At 41.1% G+C, this 22,381-nt stretch overlaps 1 protein-coding gene across 1 annotated transcript in view; it reads right to left on the bottom strand.

The window, feature by feature from the left end:
* Nucleotides 1-2,118: 2,118 nt before the first annotated feature.
* Cht10 (Chitinase 10) overlaps nucleotides 2,119-22,381 on the bottom strand; it is a 34,880-nt gene continuing 14,617 nt past the window's right edge. Inside the window, exons 2-8 of the mRNA XM_073967915.1 lie at nucleotides 13,989-14,091; nucleotides 8,891-12,706; nucleotides 8,626-8,811; nucleotides 5,604-5,883; nucleotides 4,203-5,549; nucleotides 3,915-4,134; nucleotides 2,119-3,854 (exon numbers count right to left, since the gene is read on the bottom strand). Of these exons, the coding sequence (XP_073824016.1) occupies nucleotides 2,453-3,854; nucleotides 3,915-4,134; nucleotides 4,203-5,549; nucleotides 5,604-5,883; nucleotides 8,626-8,811; nucleotides 8,891-12,706; nucleotides 13,989-14,027 (7,290 nt within the window). The 5' untranslated portion in view covers nucleotides 14,028-14,091 and the 3' untranslated portion in view covers nucleotides 2,119-2,452. The remainder of the gene's footprint in view (nucleotides 3,855-3,914; nucleotides 4,135-4,202; nucleotides 5,550-5,603; nucleotides 5,884-8,625; nucleotides 8,812-8,890; nucleotides 12,707-13,988; nucleotides 14,092-22,381) is intronic.

Here is a 22,381-nt window from a genome sequence, read left to right as displayed (position 1 = left end):
TGTTAGATTTTAAGATTGCAAAAGTTTGAGCACAATTGAAATATGTTAATATGTGCCACTGGGCTCTCCGCCCAAAGGGGCATTTTTACGAAAATTCTTCAAATTACTATTGAAACTTTGATGCCCCGGTGGCACGTGTTAACACATTCCAATTGTGTTCAAACTTTGGCAATCTTAAAATTTAACAGTACTAAACATTTTAAGTTGTGCCGCATAAAAAATCCCACATCGGGTTTTTAAAACCACCCTAGTGGACACAGACCAGCCTATTGCTATGAACATGAACAAAGTGATAGTTTGGAACAAAGTGAAAGATTTCATGTGGTTGTTGTTTGTAACTCGTAAAACGACACTCAACGGAGCCGATGCCTTAAGGACTCGGTACATACCGCCCGTTTTGAGTCGCTACTTCCTGCTGAGGAGGAACCACCAAAATCTACAATGGATGATGTTGCGAATGACATTAGAAACGCTAAACCATCCAAAACGTTGGTCCCTAATAAAATCTCCATGGTAATGCTGTTACAGCTGGATGAGTGGGAAGTTGAGTATCTCACCAAAGTTCTTTACTTCTCGTTTGCCACCCAAATTGTGCCCGAAGTCTGAAAAATGGGCAGGGTTGTCTCGCTACTGAAGCCAGTCAAGGGCCGGTCACTATTTCCACAAATATTAGTCGAGGACTCAACAAAAGAAAGCCGTGCAGTAGGACAGTGTTGGTGGCGCCCAACATATCAAAAGGCTGTCAAGCACTCCACGCTGTTTGAGGACATTAACAGACAATCCTCAGACCAAGTTTGAAACGTTGGATAATGGATAATCGATTATATGTGTGTCGTGGAATTCAAGAACAAAAATTGCAAGTAATGTAGAGTGAAACAAGGAGTTCCCCAAGGTGAGGTGATATCTGAACTGTTTAACCTCAATATTTACTGTATTTCACGATCGTAACGTTTGTACAGATGTTTGTACGATCCAGATGTCATTTGTGAAAAGCTGAACCCCTATTTTAAAGATCTTACCAACTTTTCCACGTTAGGAGTATGCAAATATCCGCCAATAAATTTACGTTCACAGAGGTGAGCACTGAAATGAATGTCATGGTCGATGGTAGCAGAATTCCGGCTCCTAACTATTAGGCGATATTTAGGCGATACAATCGACAGCATGCAAACGTCTTCCGCAAATGTCACAGCTACCTTTGACAAGCTGAGATTCAGGAACAAAGCCCTCAAGTCCACAGAGTACCATAAGCTTTGATCTTTTAAAGAATTTTTAATGAATATTTGGAGCACTATAAGCCTAGATTTGTTAAAGAATTTTTATTGAATACTTTGAGCACCATAAGCGTAGATTTTTTAAAGAATTTTTAATGAATACTTGGAACACCATAAGCGTAGATTTTTTAAAGAATTTTAATGAATACTTGGAGCACCATTAGCGTAATTTTTTAAAGAATTTGTAACGAATACTTGGAGCACCATAAGCGTAGATTTTTAAGGAATTTTAATGAATACTTGGAGCACCGAAAGCGTAGATTTTTTAAAGAATTTTTAATGAATACTTGGAGCACCATAAGCGTAAATTTTTTAAAGATTTTTATTGAATACTTGATAGATTTTTTAAAGATTTTTATTGAATGCTTGGAGCACCATAAGCGTAGATTTTTTAAAGAATTTTTATGAATACTTGGAGTGTCATAAGCGTAGTTTTTTTAAAGAATTTTTAATGAATACTTGGAGCACCATAAGCGTAGATTTTTTAAAGAATTTTTAATGAATACTTGGAGCACCATAAGCGTAGATTTTTTAAAGAATTTTTAATGAATTCTTGGAGCACTATAAGCGTAGATTTTTTAAACAATTTTTGGAGCACCATAAGCGCAGATTTTTTAAAGAATTTTTATGAATAATTGGAGCACCATAAGCGTAGTTTTTTTAAAGAGTTTTTAATGATTTTTTATATATTGACTGCAGACTGAAGTATCCCTTTGATCCCGATTAACCCGTTTCAACCGACCATTTTAAAATTTTTTTTTGAATTTTTAAACATTTTTTTTTTTAAATTTTATTTCGTAAATTTTGTTCTTATCATTATCATATAATATTCTATTTAAATAACTAAAATATATTATATTTGTTTTGCTTAAATCTAATTGCAGTTTATACCTAAAATATAAACATTATTAAATTATATTGATTATTGTAATAATAATATTGGCACTTTACTTAACTAAAACGCCACTTACATTAGTGATTATTATTATGATAAATTGTTTAATCTCGAATTATTTGACTTAAAATTTTATTAAGACACAACAATTATCGCAATAACGAACACTAATGCAAACGTAGGCTAATTAATAATAAGAAAAAACCTCATTGTGTTCACATGTGCTTTTGTCGTTCATTCTATTAATTGCACATCTCATGTGAATCCCCCTTCTCTTTCAAGATTATGTACAATCGTTAGCCCTTTGTCCCGGTATGCCACGCAATTCTTGATTGAGTGTGCGCAGCAATGGATGTTTACCACAGCCGCAACGACCACGGAAATCATCCAAATCCAAGGCCCAGACCATGCCACCACCCAAACGCATTTTGCGTACAAATTGTGCTTTGCGGCGTATGTCGTTGACATCATCGTAAGAGACCCATTGGTTGCCGCTATAAGCATATGGACCAATGCGACCCTGAGGATCACGAATAACAGTCCAACCACCCTCGCTAACTTGTTCACATATTTCATAGTAGGCCAAGAAACCACCGGCTCTGGTATAGGGTCCTGCACGTCCGGGACCAATGGACTTATCATTGAGGCTACGAGCATTGGTGTCAGCCAAAGAGAATGACTGGCCATACAGAGGCATGCCCATAATAAGTTTCTGTGGTGGTGTACCCTTTTCAAGCCAATAATTAATACTGAAGTTGGCATTGAAGTAAGGATTGCTATCGCCTTCAACATAGTAGAGGGGAGCAACATGTCCTGTCTGTTTATCCCAATGGCCGTGGAAATCATATGTCATAACGGCAATCCAATCAAAGTAACGCGACAATTTGGGCACATCATAGCCAGCATCAATGACCATTTTACTGGGTGAGACGGCAGCAGAAAGCAGTAATCCCTTGGGTTTGAAAGCCGCCGATAATTCACGTACCAAAGAGGCAAAACCTTCTTTCTCGTTTGCCGAACCCTTGGCACAGTCCACTTGCCAACATACCGGATATTCCCAATCCAAATCTAAGCCCTCAAAGCCATATTTCTCACAGAAAACTAGAACACTTTCGATGAAACGTCTTCTTGCCTGGGGATCCAAAACCATGCGGGCATATTTACTACCCAAAGAATCGTTCCAACCTCCAATGGCCACCGTGACCCTTAATCCCTTTTTCTTATAGGCCACAACACGTTCATAGAAACGATTATCGATGTCAGCCCAAGAGTCATGGGTCTTGATGGTGAGGGAATTGCTGTTGAGCACCGCAAAACCGTAGACTATGTGGGTGCACAGATTCTCATCAATATCCTCGGGTACATATTTTCCTTCGCCACGACGATACCAGGCCCAATTGGTAAAGTAGCACACCACCTTATAGTCTTCATTGCTGGCTAGCGGTGGCACATATGTGGGCTTGGGATGAGATATGGGTTTCTTGCTGGGTGTGGTTATGGGTTTTTTGGTAACCTTGGGTGGGGCCTTGGTTGTGGTTGCAGCCGTAGGCTTTGCAGTGGGTTTAGTACTGGGCCGTGGTCTACTAACCATGGGTTTTTTGGTGGTTTGATCGTCGCGCACCATGCATTTGCTGGCCTGGGGCCAATCACAATAGTTTTGATTCCAGTGTAAACCAGAGGGGCACCTTGAAGAAAAAACAAGTGTATTAGTTGGGATCATCAATAAATTAGTAGTTTTTACTTACTTTTGCTCCACCAATTCTCCATATTGACAGATATAATATTTATTACAATCCCTTTCATGGGGGGCATAGTTGCGTCCAGCACATTCCTTGGGCTTGTTGGGCGCCACTGTAGGTTTGGCCGGTTTGTGGGCCTGTATAATTGCTTGATTTTCAACTTGTGTGTTGATTGTGGGTTTGGGCTTGGCCGGGGATGTCGAGGGTGGCATACTCATACCAGCAACTAAAAACAGAAAAAGAATTAGATTTTTGTAGTTTGAAAGTTTCCCCTCCCTCTTCCCAAATACTTACTCATTGTCTTATCTCTATCCTCCAAAACACATTTTGGATGCGGCCCAGGATAATTTCTCAAAACCCGATTAATTGTCTTTAGCAGAGGATACGATTCACAGTCGCAATCATTTTTGAAATCATCCAAATCCAAAGCCCATATCATGGCACCACCCAAACCCATGGCCTTAACATATTCCGATTTGTGACGAATCATTGGAGCATCATCAAAGGACACCCATTGATCTCGTGAGTAGGCAAATGGGCCCATACGTCCCCGAGGATCACGTACAACATTCCAACCACGTTTCCGTATATAGCTGCATATTTCATAGTATGCCAAGAAACCTCTCGCCCTAGTTGCTTCTCCCGCCTCACCACCACCATAGGTGGGAGCATTCAAATCATGATTACTAGCCTGGGCAAGGGAGAATGATTGACCATACATGGGCATACCCATTACCAGTTTCTTACGTTCAGCACCACTTTGTAACCAATAATTGATGGAAAAATTGGCATTGAAACCTTCAGTGCCGGCAGGATGTTCATACATAGGAGCCACATGACCGGTCTTCTTATCCCATTGGCCATGATAATCGTAGGCCATAACAGCAATCCAATCGAAATATTTCGTAAGCTGAGGCACATCATAACCAGCATCAATAACCTTTTTGTTGGGCGAAACCGCAGCTGACAGCAGCAAACCTTTGGGTTTAAAGGCCATCGATAGTTCCCTAACCAAGTCGCTGAAACCTTCCTTTTCATCTGACATGCCCTTCTTGCAATCCACCTGCCAACACACTGGATATTCCCAATCCAAATCAAGACCATCAAAACCATATTTCTCAATGAATTCCATGACATGTCGCACAAAACGAGCTCTGGCCTCAGCGGAACGTACCAAACGTGAATATTTATCTCCAGCTGAATCATTCCAACCACCAATGGCCACGGTAACCTTGATGCCCTTGGCACGATACGAAGCCACCCTTTCATAGAATTTATTATCCAAATCAGCCCAGCTATCATGGGGTTGAATGGTCAATTTATCGCGATTCAATACAGCAAAGCCATATACAATGTGGGTACAAAGTTCAGGATCAATATCTTCGGGTAAGAATTTGCCACCGCCTTGGCGATACCAGGCCCAATTGGTAAAGTAGCAAACAACCTTGAATTCACCGCCATCAGATGGAGAGGTAACCTCTTCTTGGCCAGTTTGGATGATTTCAACATCATCATTACCCTCAACTTCTTCGTTGGGATCGATAACATTGGAGCCGGTTTCAATTTCACTTGGATAGGTGATTTCCTGGGAGCTGATGATCTCTTCCACAGATTCGGGTTCTTTGACGGGTATGAGGCCAGCTGTAAAGATAAGAATGTAAAAAAGTTGCCCAAATATTTAGTTTCCATGCTTACGTGTGGGTTCATAACCGCTTGGGGGATCTTTCAGCACATCATGTATCTGTGTCAGCAATGGATGTACACCCTGACCACAACGATTACGGAAATCATCCAAATCCAATGCCCAGACCATACCACCACCCAAATCTAAAGCTCTCACCAATTGAGACTTCTTGCGTATCATGGCAGGATCATCGAAGGACACCCATTGATTACCCTTATAGGCATAGGGACCCATGCGACCTTGTTCGTCTTGTACCACTTCCCAGCCTTGGTGTTTGATGCGATCACAAATCTGAAAATAAAATAAAAACACACAGGAATTAAATAAAAGTCGAATGGGTGCAGTGTGTCATGCGGGCCTGAGCCGCATGCTGGCCAGACGTTTTGCACGGTGTCATCGATGCTTGTCCTGTAGAAAAATAGAATGCTGCATCATCCAGAGCGTAGTTGAGACAAAACTACTCTGGTTTGTCGTGGCAACTGACGCTCCTCAGCAGCGATAGACGGGGGAAGTTCTCCGCATTCACACGATCTATGAATGCTATTTAAACCTGTCTGAGCTTCATGTTGATCTAGGGGTTCTCTCTTGTAACGTTAGACCTCTGCTTCTAGATCATGAAGATTCCTCCTGACATGATAACACCCTAGCATAACATTGAGAGCATAACATTGAGTTGCTGTACTGGAAGATTCGTGCCTCCTCATGTAGATGGTCCACTGAAAACATAAGGAAGCACCCCGTTGCAATTCTCACAATGGCATTCTGACACGTTTGAACCACACTGGCGCCTCATAGCTTACCATAGACCGACCTATCGCGTTATATGTGGTCAACAAGGTTTCTTTATCGGCATCTCAAGTGCTACCGGCTAGTAAATTGAGGACCTTATTCCTATATATCAGTTTGTCGCTGATCGCTGTGGCATGCGCGGACGAAATGACCCCAGAATCTTGGGGTAGTTTGTGGTTTAAATTTTGCTGCCATCGACCATGACATTCAACTTCTTCCCACCTCTGTCGTCCATGTGGTGAAGAGAGTGCCCGTAGATTTAGTGGCGGATATTTGCATGTTCTTTGCGTGGAAAAAGGTAGTAAGATCATTCAAATATGAGTTCAGCCTTTCACAAAAGACATCAGAAAAAGTACCTAACGCCAAGATCGTACAATTACCCGTACACGTTTCCATCTCAATGTCATCTGGAGGAGGTGGAACACAGGAAAGGTAGAGAGTTTCCCTTCGTCTTCTTGTTACTGAATACCACGTACGACTGGCGTCCACATAAAATTGAATATCCAACGGACCGGAGGGTTTTCTGCTGATATCCTCAGACAGCCTCATTGTCTGGCTTCATTTTCCAGACTTTGGGAACGATTTGGGTGGCTAAGCGACAGGTTGAGAATTTTGGTGGGATAATACTCGACTTCCGCCTCATACCGCTGTTTCGGAATTCCATCAAGGCCCCACGCTTTCGATGTTCTAGCTTTCCTAATTCACTTGGGTGCCACCGTGGTGCAATGGTATGCACACACGCCTTGCACGCAGAAGGTCGTTTGTTCGATTCCCCGGTGGCAAAATACCCCTCAGTAATGTTGGCGACATTTCCTGACTATTTCAGCCATGTAAAACTTCTCTAAAAGTGGTGTCTTAGGACACGCCGTTCGGACTCGCCGATAAACTATAGGTCCCATATCATTGGGCCAATGTGAATGGGGGTGCACTCATTGATATGAGAGAAGTCTCCCTTGTTCCGCCTGGGATGTTTGTGGAACAATTGTATTATATATATTATTATGACATTTGCAACATCATCTATTGTAAATTGTGGTGGTCTCTCCTAGGCACGACGAGATCTGATGCGACATACATAGTTCTCTTCTCTTCGCCTTGTCAATCCCCGGTGCTCGACAAACTGTCGATTGAAATAACTTCTGCACTTCTTCGGTTAGTCAACGTAACGTCGCCAAATGTGACTGATGTCCTATCATCCTTCTTTCCAGGGTTCGAGAGTGACATAACCAGAGAATCCGGAACAGGCACTCCAGCATATCCTGTTCTTAACGTGAAAGTGATGCCAAGTTTTCTATTGGAGTTTTCATGAGTTTTTTTCTAACTGCAACGCGACACAAGATGGACAGATTGTGCCAAGGCCTTGAGTATCACTTCAAGTCAAGCGTTGACGAAAAAAGTTTAACATTAACGCGCCAGCCAAGTAGTTTCTGTCAAACTACTTGGCAGCACTTTTTTAATTTGGCTGTTGTTTCAATGCGTAACGGGTCACTCAACTCAACGGTCCGTTTAGTATCATGATGCCAAGTTTGTTCTTGAAGTTTTCATGTGTTGATTGTAACGCGACACTCAACGGACCGTATGTATTTGGCCCCTTAGGCGTTGAAACAACAACCACATTGCAAATATCGTAATAGCAAATTTTCGATCCATTGTGTGACGCGTTACGTTTTGAAAACAACCCCATTAGAATTGTGTAAGTGATGCCAAGTTTCTTCTTGATGTTTTCATGTGGTTGTTGTAAAGTGGTACTCAACGGATCGTATGTAAAGAGCCACAACAGCCACATGAAAAAAATGTATGTAAGTAATGCCATGTTTTTTTTTTTTGAAAAAACGACGATATGGCTGTCACATTAAAGTTAAACATAATTTAACTTTTTGTGACAACACGTCACTCAACGGACAGTACGTACTGAGGCCTTCAAAGTCTCTGCACAATGGCCCCACATGCAAATATTGTAAGTGAAGCCAAGTTTTCTTTTGAAGCTTTCATGTGGTTCAGTTCTTGGATGATAAGGGCCAAACGGTCCGTTGTGAGTCGTCACGCGTTAAAAATTACAACCTCAAGAAAGGGAGATGAAATAGATATTTCATCTCCTCTCTCCCCCAAAAAGTCTGAAATTTCTCATGAAATATTTCAATGTCTGGCATAAATGAAACGAGTCACACATGAAAAGTTTCATATGAATGAAAGTTATGCTTATGGATTTTTAAGTAAACGTTTGTCTCTTTGCACAAAACTTACCTCATAGTAGGCCAAAAAGCCTGCAGCTCTGGTAAATTCTCCTGCCTTGCCGGGTCCTGGAGCCCTTGAATTCAAACCTGTATTCCTTGTATTCTCCAAAGTAAACGACTGTCCATACAAAGGCATACCCATGACAATTTTCCGTGATGGAGCACCCTTTTCGATCCAATAGTTAAGGGAATAGTTCTGCAAAAAAATCGTAGAATTAATTTCCTACTCCTCCCACAAAAAAAAAAACGTTCCAACGCAACAATCTAAAACTTACAGCATTAAAATAATCATATTCATCATCAGGATGATAATACAAGGGTGCAACATGACCGGTTTTCTTATCCCATTGACCATGGAAATCATACGTCATGACAGCAATCCAATCGAAATATTTGGCCAGCTGGGGTACATCATAGCCGGCATCTATGATTTTCTTGCTAGGCGAAACAGCAGTTGATAGCAGTAGGCCCCGGGGTTTAAATGCCTCCGACAATTCCCGAACCCAAGCAGTAAAACCTTCTTTTTCATCTGCCACCCCCTTGTTGCATTCCGTTTGCCAACACACCGGATATTCCCAATCCAAATCTAAACCTTCAAATCCGTATTTTTCCAAAAATTCCAAGGCATGTCTTACGAATTTGGCACGGGCTTGAGGATTACGAACCAGGCGACTGTACTTATCTCCTTGAGAATCATTCCAACCACCCAAGGCCAAACTGACTTTCACCCCCTTGCTCTTCAGGCCACTGACACGGGTATAGAAATTGTTGTCTATATCAGCCCAAGAGTCGTGAGTCCTTAGGACCAATTCGGAATAGTCCAGCACAGCAAAGCCATAGACAATGTGGGTACAAAGATCTGTGTTTATGTCATCGGGAGTATAACGTCCGGCGCCTTTGCGATACCAAGCCCAATTGGTGAAATAGCACACAACTTTGTAGTAACCATCCAAGGGTTGCACGTTGGGTTTCTCGGTGGGATAAGTAGGTCTCATTGTGGTTGTAGTGGTGGTTGTGGGTCTAGCTGTGGTGGGTGCTGGTTTGGGTTTGACAGGATTCAATTCATTAGAACCTCCCTCAGTGGGTCCCTCATCCGCCGAGCACTTGGCACTTGCGGGCCAATCACACATTCCCGTGGCAGCATTAAAGTGCAAGCCCGGACCACAATCAGCTGCTTGCAAGCGATTCCACAAACAAAACAGATATTTCGTACAATCCCCAGGATATGGTACACGTTCCTCGCCATTACAGGGATCCTCAGGGCTGGATTTCGATTGAACAATGCGCAAATAACGTTTGGTTGTGACACACTTTACATTTTCCGGCCAATCACAAATCTTGCGTATGGCATCCCAGTGCAGATTGCCACCACAGGAGTTCGGAACCAATTGGCCATTGATGCAAATGTAGTATTGGCCACAATTCCTGTGGCTGTAGTACTCTCCTTCGTTACATTTAGCCGAGGTTGAAGGACGATGTTGGGAACTAGGTTTGCGTGTGGTGGCCACGGGTTTTGTGGGCTTTGTACTGGTCCAGGATGCAGGTATGGGTCGACGGGAGGGGGTAACTGCCGCAGAGCTGGCGGAGGTGGTGGGTTTTGTTGTGGGTTTTGCGGTAGGTTTTGTAGTAGGTTTTGTGGTAGGTTTAGTTGGCGGCCTGGTACTGGGTGTTGGTGCCGCTGTGGGTTTTTTCTTTGCCGGCTTACATTGGGCCGCAGCAGGCCAATCACAATTTTTGCTCTTGTCATTCCAATGCAGACCGCCGGGACAATATTGTTGCCTAACCTCACCAGGGTTAATGCATTGATAGTAACTATTACAATTCGTGGAATCAGGATAGAATTGACCTGATTGACAGTCTTTAGCCGGTATTACCACGGGTCTCATTACAGCCGGTACAGGAATTGTGGTGGGTTTTTGGGTAGTTGCAGGCCGCTTCGAGGTAGTTATGGTGGTAGTTGTTGTTGGGCGCCTGGTCGTGGTGGTTGTCGTAGTAGTCGTCGAAGGTGGTGACCACCAAATAGTTGAAGGTTTCTGTGTGGTGGTGGTCGTGGTGGAAGGAGATTGCCACACCGGGCTACTGGTCGTGGTATGGTCATGCATCATGCCATTACCGGAAATGGAACCATCACTGCTAATGGTAGTCATCACCGGGGGTACAGGCGTGGCTGGCATAGCTGGTCGGCTACAATCTGAACGTGTTGGTGGCTCTGTACCATCCCTACCCATGCCGCGATTAATAGCTCTCAGCAGAGGGAATGCTTCGCTGCAACAACGATTTTGGAAATCATCTAAATCCACAGTCCAAGCAGCAACACCAGCGTATCCTGCATTAACAGCATAACGTGCCTTGGCCTCCACCGATGCTGGATCTTCATAACCAACCCATTGATTGCGTTGCATAGCATAAGGTCCCGATTTACGTTCCGGATCACGTCCTGTCAACCACTTTTGTTTGCGAATCCTTTGACACACTTCATAATAGGCCAACATACCAGGTTGTTTGGTAAATTCTCCTGGTTCTCCAGGTCCTGTGGCCGGCACACCTTCTCCCTGCAACTGGGAGCTTTCACGTTCCAGTGTAAAACTTTGTCCATAGAAGGGGATACCCATAACAATGCGATCTTTGCGAGCACCCAATTTCATCAGCAACTGCATGGCATAGTCGGTATTGTATTGGGGATATTTATCGCCCTTACGACCATACAAGGGACTTACATGGCCTGTCTGTTTCTCCCATGCCCCATGATAATCATAAGACATCACCGTCATATAGTCCACAATTTTCGAAAGTTCTGGAAATTCATAAGCCTCAGTTATGATTTCTTTATAACCCGATATGGCAACACCCAATTTCATTTTCTTATCAACACGATCAAACTCGGAACGTATTTCCCTTAATAACTTTGTCAAATTGGGTTTATCTGAAGCTGGGCCCTTGGAGCAATCACTTTGCCAACATTTGGGATAATTCCAATCCAAATGCAGACCCGAAAAACCATGGCGTTGTAAGAAACCCACCAAATTCGAGGCAAAGACACGACGTTTAATATCATCCCCTGCCAAACGGGAATATTTATCTCCTGCCGAATCAGTCCAACCGCCCATGGCAATGAGCACCGGAATACCCGTAGACACAACACGGCTATACAATTGATTATCAATATCAACCCAGGGGTCAAATTCCTTGATACTCAAATGATCGGGATCCAGCGAGGCAAAGGAATAAATTATTTTTGTGCAGAGATTTTTATTCTTCAAAAATTCCGGAACAAATTGGCCATCGGCTTTACGATAAAATGCCCAATTGGTAACGTAACACAAGACCTCAGCGTTGCTATTGAAATTTTTATTCGGTTTCGATTGTTTTATGTGGGCCAGGGCACCATAGGGTTTATCGTCGTCATCATCACCATCCTGAACATCATCAAATTCTTCCACATCATCCTTCAAACGGGAGCGGGTATTCTCCAAAGCACCATATGCCATCAAATCTTGACGCACCTTGGCCACATCTTCCACACTGTCAGGATCAGCTATATCCGATGCCTTAACCAATTGTTGATACGGCGAATCGGAACGATACGGTTGAGGTAATTCATCATTATTTGGATTGGGTATCAAATAGGCTGAGTATCTATCTAATACTGTCCAGCCGTCTGGTTCTTGAAATGTTTCAGCATCCATATCTGGCTCTGGTTCAGGTTCAGTTAATTCCAGTTTTTCAGGCATGGCTTCCTCAACTGTGGCATCTATAATGCTAGCCGAATATTCTTCTTCTTCGACATAATCATCTGCTTCATCGGGGAATGATTCCACCGCATCTCGAACAAAATGTCTTAAGGGAGAAGCGGCTTCTCTTAGCTGAGCCGCGGAGCCGGCATTAATTGTGGGCACACTTTCCACAGCACTACGCAGCGGCAAGAAAACATCACCAAAACTGGGCGCCATACTGTAACGACTCGAAATGGTGTCCTCTTCAGGGACACTCTCCACAGCTGAACGTAAAAATTCGGGTTTAAATGCTGGAGCATTGTGTTCTTCGGGCGCTTCAATGCGTATGTGAGCCCATATGGGACAGGAGCAGAGTAACTGGAAGCAAACAAAAAGAGAAAAAAATATGGAAATGTTAAAAAGATGACTAATTAAAAGAATTAAAAAAGAAATAATCGGCTTTGCCGGCAGTTAAATACCCTCAGCCTATGACTCTATAATAAAACAGATCCCTAATTTACTTTCAATAAATGTCAGCCTTGAAATATTCTTTAAAAATCCACGTTTCTTTTAGCAAATGTCAGCCTTGAAATATTCTTTAAAAATCCACGTTTCTATTAGCAAATGTCAGCCTTGAAATATTCTTTAAAAATCCACGTTTCTTTTAGCAAATGTCAGCCTTGAAATATTCTTTAAAAATTCACGTTTCTTTTAGCAAATGTCAGGCTTGAAATATTCTATAAAAATTCATGTTTCTTTTAGCAAATGTCAGCCTTGAATTATTCTTTAAAAATCCACATTTCTTTTAGCAAATGTCAGCCTTGAAATATTCTTTAAAACCCCATGTTTCTTTCATTAAATGTCAGCCTTGAAATATTCTTTAAAACCCCATGTTTCTTTCATTAAATGTCAGCCTTAAACTATTCTTTAAAAATCCACGTTTCTTTTATTAAATGTCAGCCTTAAACTATTCTTTAAAAATCCACGTTTCTTTTATTAAATGTCAGCCTTAAACTATTCTTTAAAAATCCACGTTTCTTTTATTACACGTCAGCCTTAAACTATTCTTTAAAAATCCACGTTTCATTCAGTAAATGTCAGCCTTAAACTATTCTTTAAAAATCCACGTTTCTTTCAGTAAATGTCAGCCTTGAAATATTCTTAAAAAAACACGTTTCTTCCTCTAAATGTCAACTTTGAAATGTTGTTTAAAAATCCACGTTTCTTTCAGTAAATGTCAGCCTTGAAATATTCTTTAAAAATCCACGTTTCTTTCAGTAAATGTCAGTCTTGAAATATTTATTAAAATCTACGTTTCTTTCAGTAAATGTCCGCCTTGAAATATTCTTTAAAAATTCACAATTCTTTCACTAAATGTCCGCCTTGAAGTATTCTTTAAAAATTCACAATTCTTTCAGTAAATGTCAGCCTTGAAATATTCTTAAAAAATCTATGTTTCTTTCGGCAAATGTCAGCCTTAAAATATTCTTTGAAATTCAACGTTTCTTTCAGTAAATGTCAGCCTTGAAATATTCTTTAAAAATCCACGTTTCCTTCAACAACTATCAGCCTTAAAAGATTCTTTATAAATCCAAGCTTCTTTCAACTAGTATCCCTCTTTAAAATATTCTCTAAACATCATTCAACAAATATTACTCACCAGCAGTCCAACTGCTGTTACACTCCTCGGAGTCATCATGACCAAGAGTGGTCTTTGTTTGCCTTTGTGGAAAAGCCCTTTTGTTTTAATTTTTGTTGGTTATCTGCAAAGAAATAATGAAACAAAATCATATGTCAGTGTTCAATCTTCACATCATTTCAAAGGCACTATATAAGTAACATTCATCAATCAACAACACCAACACATACTACACACACACACACACAATGAAATACATTCATATCATTATGAATAATACCCCCCATCCTATAAAAAGAAATAAGGAACCTATAACATCTTTTGCATATTAATTAATCGAACTTTTTTGTTTTATTGACAGGTTGTTGTACATTTGTAATTGTTCTTCATGTTGTTGTTGCTGCTCTTTTTTTGTGATTTTATAGTTACTCATGTGTGCAGTAGTTATTGTTATTGGATAAGCGCTTTTTTCTTCACATTATTGTAGCCCCAACATGGGATGACAAATTAGGAAGTAAAAAGTTTTACTTTTGTTCTTTATTACAATTATTGGAGGTTTTTTATGTCTTTGTTGGAAATAGACGAAAAAAAACAAATAGAGAAAGGGAAAATAATTTCACTCTTCACCACCCGTGCTCACACCCCATATATGCTAGGGGCCATGCCAGTTTCTATTATAATACGTTTAGATTGATAAATCCAGTACAATGTAAACGTACTCTCAGTCTTACTTAACACTTGCACCTACAACAAGTATTTGGTGCAATTACGTCATTAATTTGACAGATATTCTCTGGAATTGACAACTTATAGATAAATATCCCAGAGCATGAAGAATTTAAGAGTGACAGATGAGGACACTGCAGTGCTACATGTTTTCACCCCCAATCATGAGCACTCCAATCTGCTGTTAAAGTTGTCTAAACGACTTGTTCCACGACGTCGGGCGTCATAGCGTCGGCCAAATACGATAAACCTTGACTTCTCAGGCAAAAAGCAATGATGGAGGAAAGCGGCAAAAGTGAATCCATCAATAAGACGGATGATTAAATGAAACCGCACCTCTTGTTCTCAGCCTTCGGAAAGGCGAAGAAATTGACGCTGTCACAGCCGGTCAATTCACCAACATTGTATGCTTCGATGACACGGAAAGTTAGTGAGAAGATCACTATTTAAGAGACCAAAATCTCGTCAATAAGTTTATCTTATTCGAAGCGTTGTACGTCTGGGAAGGCGCTTTTCTAACCGGAAGCATGTCCCGCCTCTAGCAATCAACGACAAGGCCAATGGGCACATCAGCGATTGTCATTGGTTGCTTGTGGAAGGTCATCTTAGTCCCGGTCCACACTAGAGTGATTTCATTGAAAAAATTGCATGAAATTATGCGTCTCTAGATCGACTTCCATAGTAGAGTAAAATCATAAAACATCTGTAGTGGGGAATTCGATTTAGGAACGCCTAATTTCATGAAATTTTTTAATGAAATTCACGCTAGTGTGGACCGGGACCTAGGGACATCTCATCTCGGACGCAGTTGATCAGAGTAATATACGGTTCGTCCCGGCAACTGTATACAGGGGAGTCAAGATAATTACCAGCGACAATAAGGAATCAATATACTTTGATATTCAGATAGGACATAGGCTCGCAAATGACAGCTGAAGGTAGCAAAATGACAACTGTATCTGTCCACGTGATACCATGATGGATCGAGACTTCAGTAGGAGTCCCTCATCCTCCAATGGATCTGAGTGAAGTTAGTTGAGAAACAGAACGTCGGTCTTCGGATGGAAAGTGGGGGATTCTTAACTCCTCAGAAGAACCACGGACTTGTCATCAAATTTGCCACTGACTAGTACGTAGAGGACTACTTAAGAAGTCGAGGGGGAGCCTCCGAATCCCTCCAAAGCACCAATAGGTAGGAAGCAGCAAAATCTTAGCTTTGTGCAGATAAATCTAAATCATTGTAAAACTGCTACAGAACTATTAAAAACTCTCTCGAACTTCGATATCGACAGCAGTCCAGGAACTTTATTTGTAAAAAAAATAAAGTGAACGAATTAAGCGGCTGTTTTCTCCACCTCGAATGGGGACAAGGTGAGTGCAAGTATTGTTGCTAAAAAGAAACTTAATTTAATCCTTCTATCTAATTACATTAGAGGCGACATCACTACGGATGGAAGGAGGGCGGAGCAGGGCTCTGATATTGTCATTAATCTACAAGCTTTTAAGGGACCCCGACCCACCAGGCAAGGTCACGCAGGAGCTGCTGGACGAACTGGGGATCTAAACTGGGTTATCTTTGCATGCGATGCAAATACTCAACACTTCCACAGGCATACAGAGTCCCCAGGAGAATGGACTTGGGTAAATTAAAAGTTCCGACCGTTTCAAAATTGTGCGGAGGTAATTCCTCTCACACAGTCGAGGGAGCTGTGGATTCCCTAACAAATACTTTCCTGACTTGCTGTAAGCATTCCTGTTTAATCACCTGTGCAGGAAAGTAGCTTGGAAATTATACAATAAAGCCAGTGGGACGAAATTCAGTATGGATAAGAATGCCTACAAGGCAAGAGTGAAATCAAGCAAGCTAAGCGGAGCTATTGGATTAGTTTTAGTGAGTCTATAGAGGGAGGAATTAATAAAAAATAGGTAGTATCAAGCGGAGCGACGTTTCCTGCACTAATTATGGACTAGAGGCTTTCGAATTTACCCCCAAGAATCTTGAGGTGGTCGGAATTTTACTATCCTCGATCATGACATTCAACTCAGTGCTCACCACTGCGTCCATGTGGTGAACCGAGTGGTCGTCGATTTAGTGGCGGTTATTTGCATATCCTCGCGTGGTAAACGGTGGTAAGATCAGTCAAATAGGAGTTCAGCTTTTCACAAATTACATCAGGGAAGGTATCTGTTGTCAAGATCTTAAATTCATTCGCATACCTTTTTAATGAGTGCCGTCTGGAGGGCGCTGAATACGGTGAGGTAGATGTTAAACAGTTCCGGAGATATTACCCCGCCTTGGGGAACTCCCTACGGACGACAAAAGCGAAATCCGTCTATCTGTTCGATTCACTTTGCTGACATCCTTACCTGGCTTCAGCAGCGGGAACACTCTGCCCATTTTCCAGACTTCGGCAACGATGTGGGTGGCTATTGTCAGGTTGAGATCTTTAGAGAGATACTCGACTCCCGGCACATCCAGCTGTTTCAGCATTACTATGGAGATCCATCAGGGCCCAAAGCTTGAAGGGATGATTGTATATTGTGGTGTTTCATCATCGGCAGGAAGAAATCTAATGCGACCTTGTACTCTTCTCTTCGCCCTGGGTCTCGCGGGGTGCTCTACGAACTGTCGATTAAAATATTTTGCTTGCCTCTTCGGCTCGGTCAGCGTAACGTCGCCAAACGTGACTGAGGTCCTGTCTTCCGAGTGTTCAAAAGTGACTTAACCCACAATTCACTAATTCCTGCTCCAATGTTGCAACTCGTCACATGATTTAACCAATTGTTCCGTTTATGCTCACCGACCAACCTCTTAATTTCCAGATTGAACTTTCTGACTCTGAGGGTTGGCACGACGAAGCTCACAACAGTCATTTGCTAATCCCGGTCGTCGTCTCTGCTGGGGAATTTGATTTCACTTCGCGCATTCGACCAGTGGGTATATAACGATCGGGTGCTGCAGTGATGTTGTCTCGGAACGTCCTCTCTGCTACCCGAACATCAGAAGGGTTGGGCTGATCTCTGAAGGGGTTATTAGTAAACTCCCTGAAACTATGGCCAATTAGCATTCACATGATCGATGAAAGTGCGGCGTTCAAGGTGATAAAATTGAGCGGTCTATAGATGGAGACAATTATGTGGTCTGATCCAAGAGAAACGGCAGATTTCCATGTGGCGTCATTTGTCAGACCAGGTGACACGATGGTTATATCTGGCGAACTGTGAAACTCATCGCTAATTCTTGTAAGGGCGTCCTCGTTGACCGTGCAAAACGTAGAACTATCAATCAGCTCAGCCAGCACTATACCCACCGTGTCTTTGCCGAGGACCGAATGTTACAACTGATGATGAGCATTAAAGTCCCCCAAGATCAGACGGTTATGACCTTCCAAAAGCTGGCAAATATTGGGCTTATAACCTGGAGTACAGCTATTTATCGGCGGGGGATGTATACGTTAAGCAATACTACCTCGGCAGTTCCACATCTAACTTCTACCCCCCCATACATTCCAATACGAGTCATTAGAGCTAGGTTCAAGCGAGATAGGTCTGTATTTAACAGACGGATGCAATGCGATCCTTCCTCAGTACATTGTAACCATTACAACGCTGTACGCTACAGTTGTTGTTGAACTTGGTTTCCTGCACCGACGCGACCATGATATTTTTCCGACTCATAAAATTCCACAATCTTACCTCGAAATCCATAGCAATTAATTTGCAAAAAAGGACGAATTTTCAGGGATTAGAACATTTGTGCGGCGCGATTCAGTTGGGACTGTGTTCTCGCAGCATGCAGCTACATAATCCCTGTCATAGTCCCTCACATCGACGAGTCCAGGCAACCCCTAAGATGCACCCACTCCCGGCACCTATTGCATCTCATTGAAGTTTCAGTGTGGTTGATACGGATGTGAGAAACAGAGCGAATCCACATGGTAGAACAAATAAGGTAAAGTAAATACTACAACATATACAACTCAATAACAACCACATAGAAATTTGTTTTTGTTTGTAATGTTAGTGTCACCGGTATATGTAAACAAAACAAGGAAATGTCTATAAATTATTGAAATTTAAAAAACTAATATTTTTCACATTTGATTGAATATTTTGAAAAACATGAATGAAAATTCGATACATTTTCAATCAGAATGCTTCCGTATTATACCACTAAATGCATAATTTATTGCAGAAGAAATTATTCTTACAAAAATGTGCAGGGTCGCTAAAAATTCATTGAAAAGGGAGAAGTTGTTTCAATATTTGAAATAAAAAAGTAGACGTTTATTAGAGCTTAATTATTATTATTATTTTTTAAATGTAACAAAATACCACACATATTAAGAAATGTTGTACTGCCTCTATAAGCGGTGTTATAGTGTGCGGCACGTCGTTCGGACTTGGACAAGGTTACATGTCATATATAATAAAAGTCTTTATGGGAAATTAGATTTTTTTCTGAATGTTATATTTTTTCCTTATGAAATGTATATCCCTAATATACATCGAATATAGAAATAAATATACAAAATGTCGTACAGAATTTGACACTAACATTACAGCCCAGTTCAGTCAGCTGGGTATTGCTGTTACCTTATATTGTTCTACCATGGCGCATCCATATCGGAATGCCTGCTCCGGATTCTTTTGGTCTGCCCCGCGACGGAGGTCTAGTACAAATCTAACGGCATTTATACAGATGGATATATGTACATACCTTTGGATGATTTATATGACAGTCAGCTGATTTTTGTTTATGTACACATACACAACAGCAAACAAAAAAATGCATTGCATTTTAAATAGCCTATAACCTAACCAAAAGCTCTAATGTAAACATGCTATAGTACTGCTATTCAAAATAATTTGTCTGTGTTTAGACCAATGTCGTGCTTTGATATTGTTAAAGTTACGAAGTTTTTCGGCAATTCACCCACACAAGACCCGAACGCAACGAAAGAGCACACAAATGTTTTGATTTGTTTTTGTTTTGCAGCATGCGTTCATACAACGTTACTAACACACTGTCAAAAGTTGCAACTATTGAGAATTTTGTGTGCCCTCTTCTTAGTCGGCTATGGTTTAGACACACAAATTTCTCGGGAAAGTAAATTGAGTTTTTTGGGAGAGAGCGGAGAGGAAAGAGCTCCTCAATACTCTTTCCTACCCTCCATTGCCTAAAAACTGAATTTATTTTCCTGAGAAATTTGTGTATCTAAACACGGACTTTGGAAGCTTTCCAAAAAATGTTAAAAATATGCGAAGGAAATAAACTTGAAACTAAAAACAATTATAAATTACAAATAAAAAACAAAACAGACTTCCGCCTAATAAGGAATGAATTAATTAATGTAACATTAATATATGTAATTAATATTCAAATAACAATAGAGAAAAGGTTCTTACAAAAAATGAACAAAAACAAACAAACCCCCGAACAACCTAACCATTAAAAAGTAGCACGGCACCGAATACAACTGGCAATATAACAATTTTTTGTTTTTTTTTTTATACAAAATGCCAATTTTTATAACAATTTGTTTGTTACTGTTCACAATCTTTCTTTGAATTCAAGGCGGAAAGAAACAGACGCGGCGACACATTTTAATATGCCAGTAACGTATCCAAAGGTTATTAAACAGAAATGAGAATTTCAGTTTGGACAAGAGAGAGACAATAAGTGTCTTTAAGACATTTAATTTTTGTGATTTGTTTTTGGTTGCCAATCAATATTTATTGTATTTTTATTTATTTAAACAAATAAAGAGAAACTGTTTGAAAAGTAGAAGTGTAGCAAAAACGATAGAACATAAATTAATTCGCCAATTTATTTTCGCTTTCTAAACCATATCACACACTTTTTTCTTCATAGGTGAAAGGAATAAAAGAAAGAAATGATAGAAAATTAATCAGAAATGAAATTGAAATTTAGAATTTCGGGAGTAGATAATTTACATTTAAAGAAAATTTACATTTAATGCTAAATTGTGACGAACATTTCCAAATACAAATTGACTCATTGGTGTTTGGAGAATTTTGGTAATTTAAGTGACATGAGGTAATAAAGAAGATTTATCTTTGTCACTTAAGTTTTTTATCGATTAAGCAAAAGAATGGAATGTTAAAGAGATAGCTCAAATGGATTACTTTAAAATCTGATGAATACCATGTATAATGTTGCTGAATGTAGCAACAAGTAGCAAAACAAGTGAAGAAAGCTCCAAGAAAAGACAAGAGAAAGTTCCTAGAAGATCTGCCAAAAACAGTCAAAGAAGCAGTGAGTCAGAACAACATGAGCAAGCTACACAGGATAATTGATAGACTCACAAATCGAAGGTGTAGCAGTAGCCAAGCAAAAAAGATCGTAATTGTAGAAAAAATTTCAAAGAAATTTGTAATGTCAGAAATACAACTAAAAATAACGAAATGTACAACAATCCCACGGCAGCGCGTTTTTTCGCACTGGATTGACCCGGAATCATACGACACCCATGTTCCGGCCAGCGGCTGCAACCTCAATGTTTGCTACCATATGTTTGTATACATATGTATTGTTTTTCTGTGTTGAGAGCATCATATCCCGGAGTGCCTGCTCCGTATTCTATTGGTCTATATGTTCCCAGTTTGTCACATGCACCCACTCCCGACATCTATTGCATCTCAACGAAGTTTAGGTATAGTGGATACTTAAACTTCGGTGAGATGCAATAGATGTCGGGAGTGGGTGCATTTCAGGGGTTGTTTTGGACTCATCCATGCGAGGGACTACGACAGGGACTATGTTGCTGTATGCTGCGTGAACACAGCTCTCGCGACTCCCCCGCAATCCCCCCAAAAGCAGACGCACATGTGGCACTTAACGCCAGACACTGTTCCAATCACTGAACATGTATCCTGTACTCCGAGGTAAGATCGAGGAAATAGTTCATGAAATCCAGTCGGAAGAATATCATGGTCGTGGCGCTGAAGAAAACCAATCTCAACAACAACTGCAGCTTACATTGTCGTGATGGTTACAACGTACTGAGGAAAGGTCGACCAGAAGTGAGGTTGGCTTTCCTATTGCACCAGTCTGTTCAATACAGACCTATCTCGCTCTAATGACCCGTACATGGAATGTATGGGGGTAGCAGAAAGGTGTGGAACTGTCGAGCTGGAGTTGTTGAACGTATAAATCCCGCCGATAAATTGCTGTAATCCATGTTATATGATCAACATTAGCACGCATTTGAAAGGACATAACCGTCAAATCTTGGGGGACTTTAATACTTGTTCATCATGAGTTGTGGCATTCGGACCTCGGAAACGATCAGAGGGGTATAGTGCTGGCTGAGTAGATTGATAGCTTTACGTTTTTCACGTTCAATAAGGACACCCCCCACGGAGGGTGACTCTATTCGCCAGACATAACCATCGTGTCATCTGGTCTGACAAATGACCTCACCTGACAACCCGTCATTTCTCTTGGGGCAGACCATCTCTCTATAATTGTCTCTATCAGCAGTCGACTCGATATCATCACCTACGAACGCCGCACTTTCATCAATCATGCGAAAGCTAATTGGCCGAGTTTCAGTGAGCACACTAATCACCGCTTCTGAGATCTACCCAACCTTTCTGATGTTTGGGTAGCAGAAAGGACGTTCCGAGACATAATCACGGCTACAGCCACTCCCCGTATACTT

The sequence above is a fragment of the Musca autumnalis genome, unplaced genomic scaffold (assembly GCF_047663935.1).
Source record: "Musca autumnalis isolate F117 unplaced genomic scaffold, ASM4766393v1 scaffold_2, whole genome shotgun sequence".
NCBI lineage: Eukaryota > Metazoa > Arthropoda > Insecta > Diptera > Muscidae > Musca > Musca autumnalis.
Note: the sequence above shows the minus strand (reverse complement) of the source record. Positions and strands in the feature narration are given on the sequence as shown.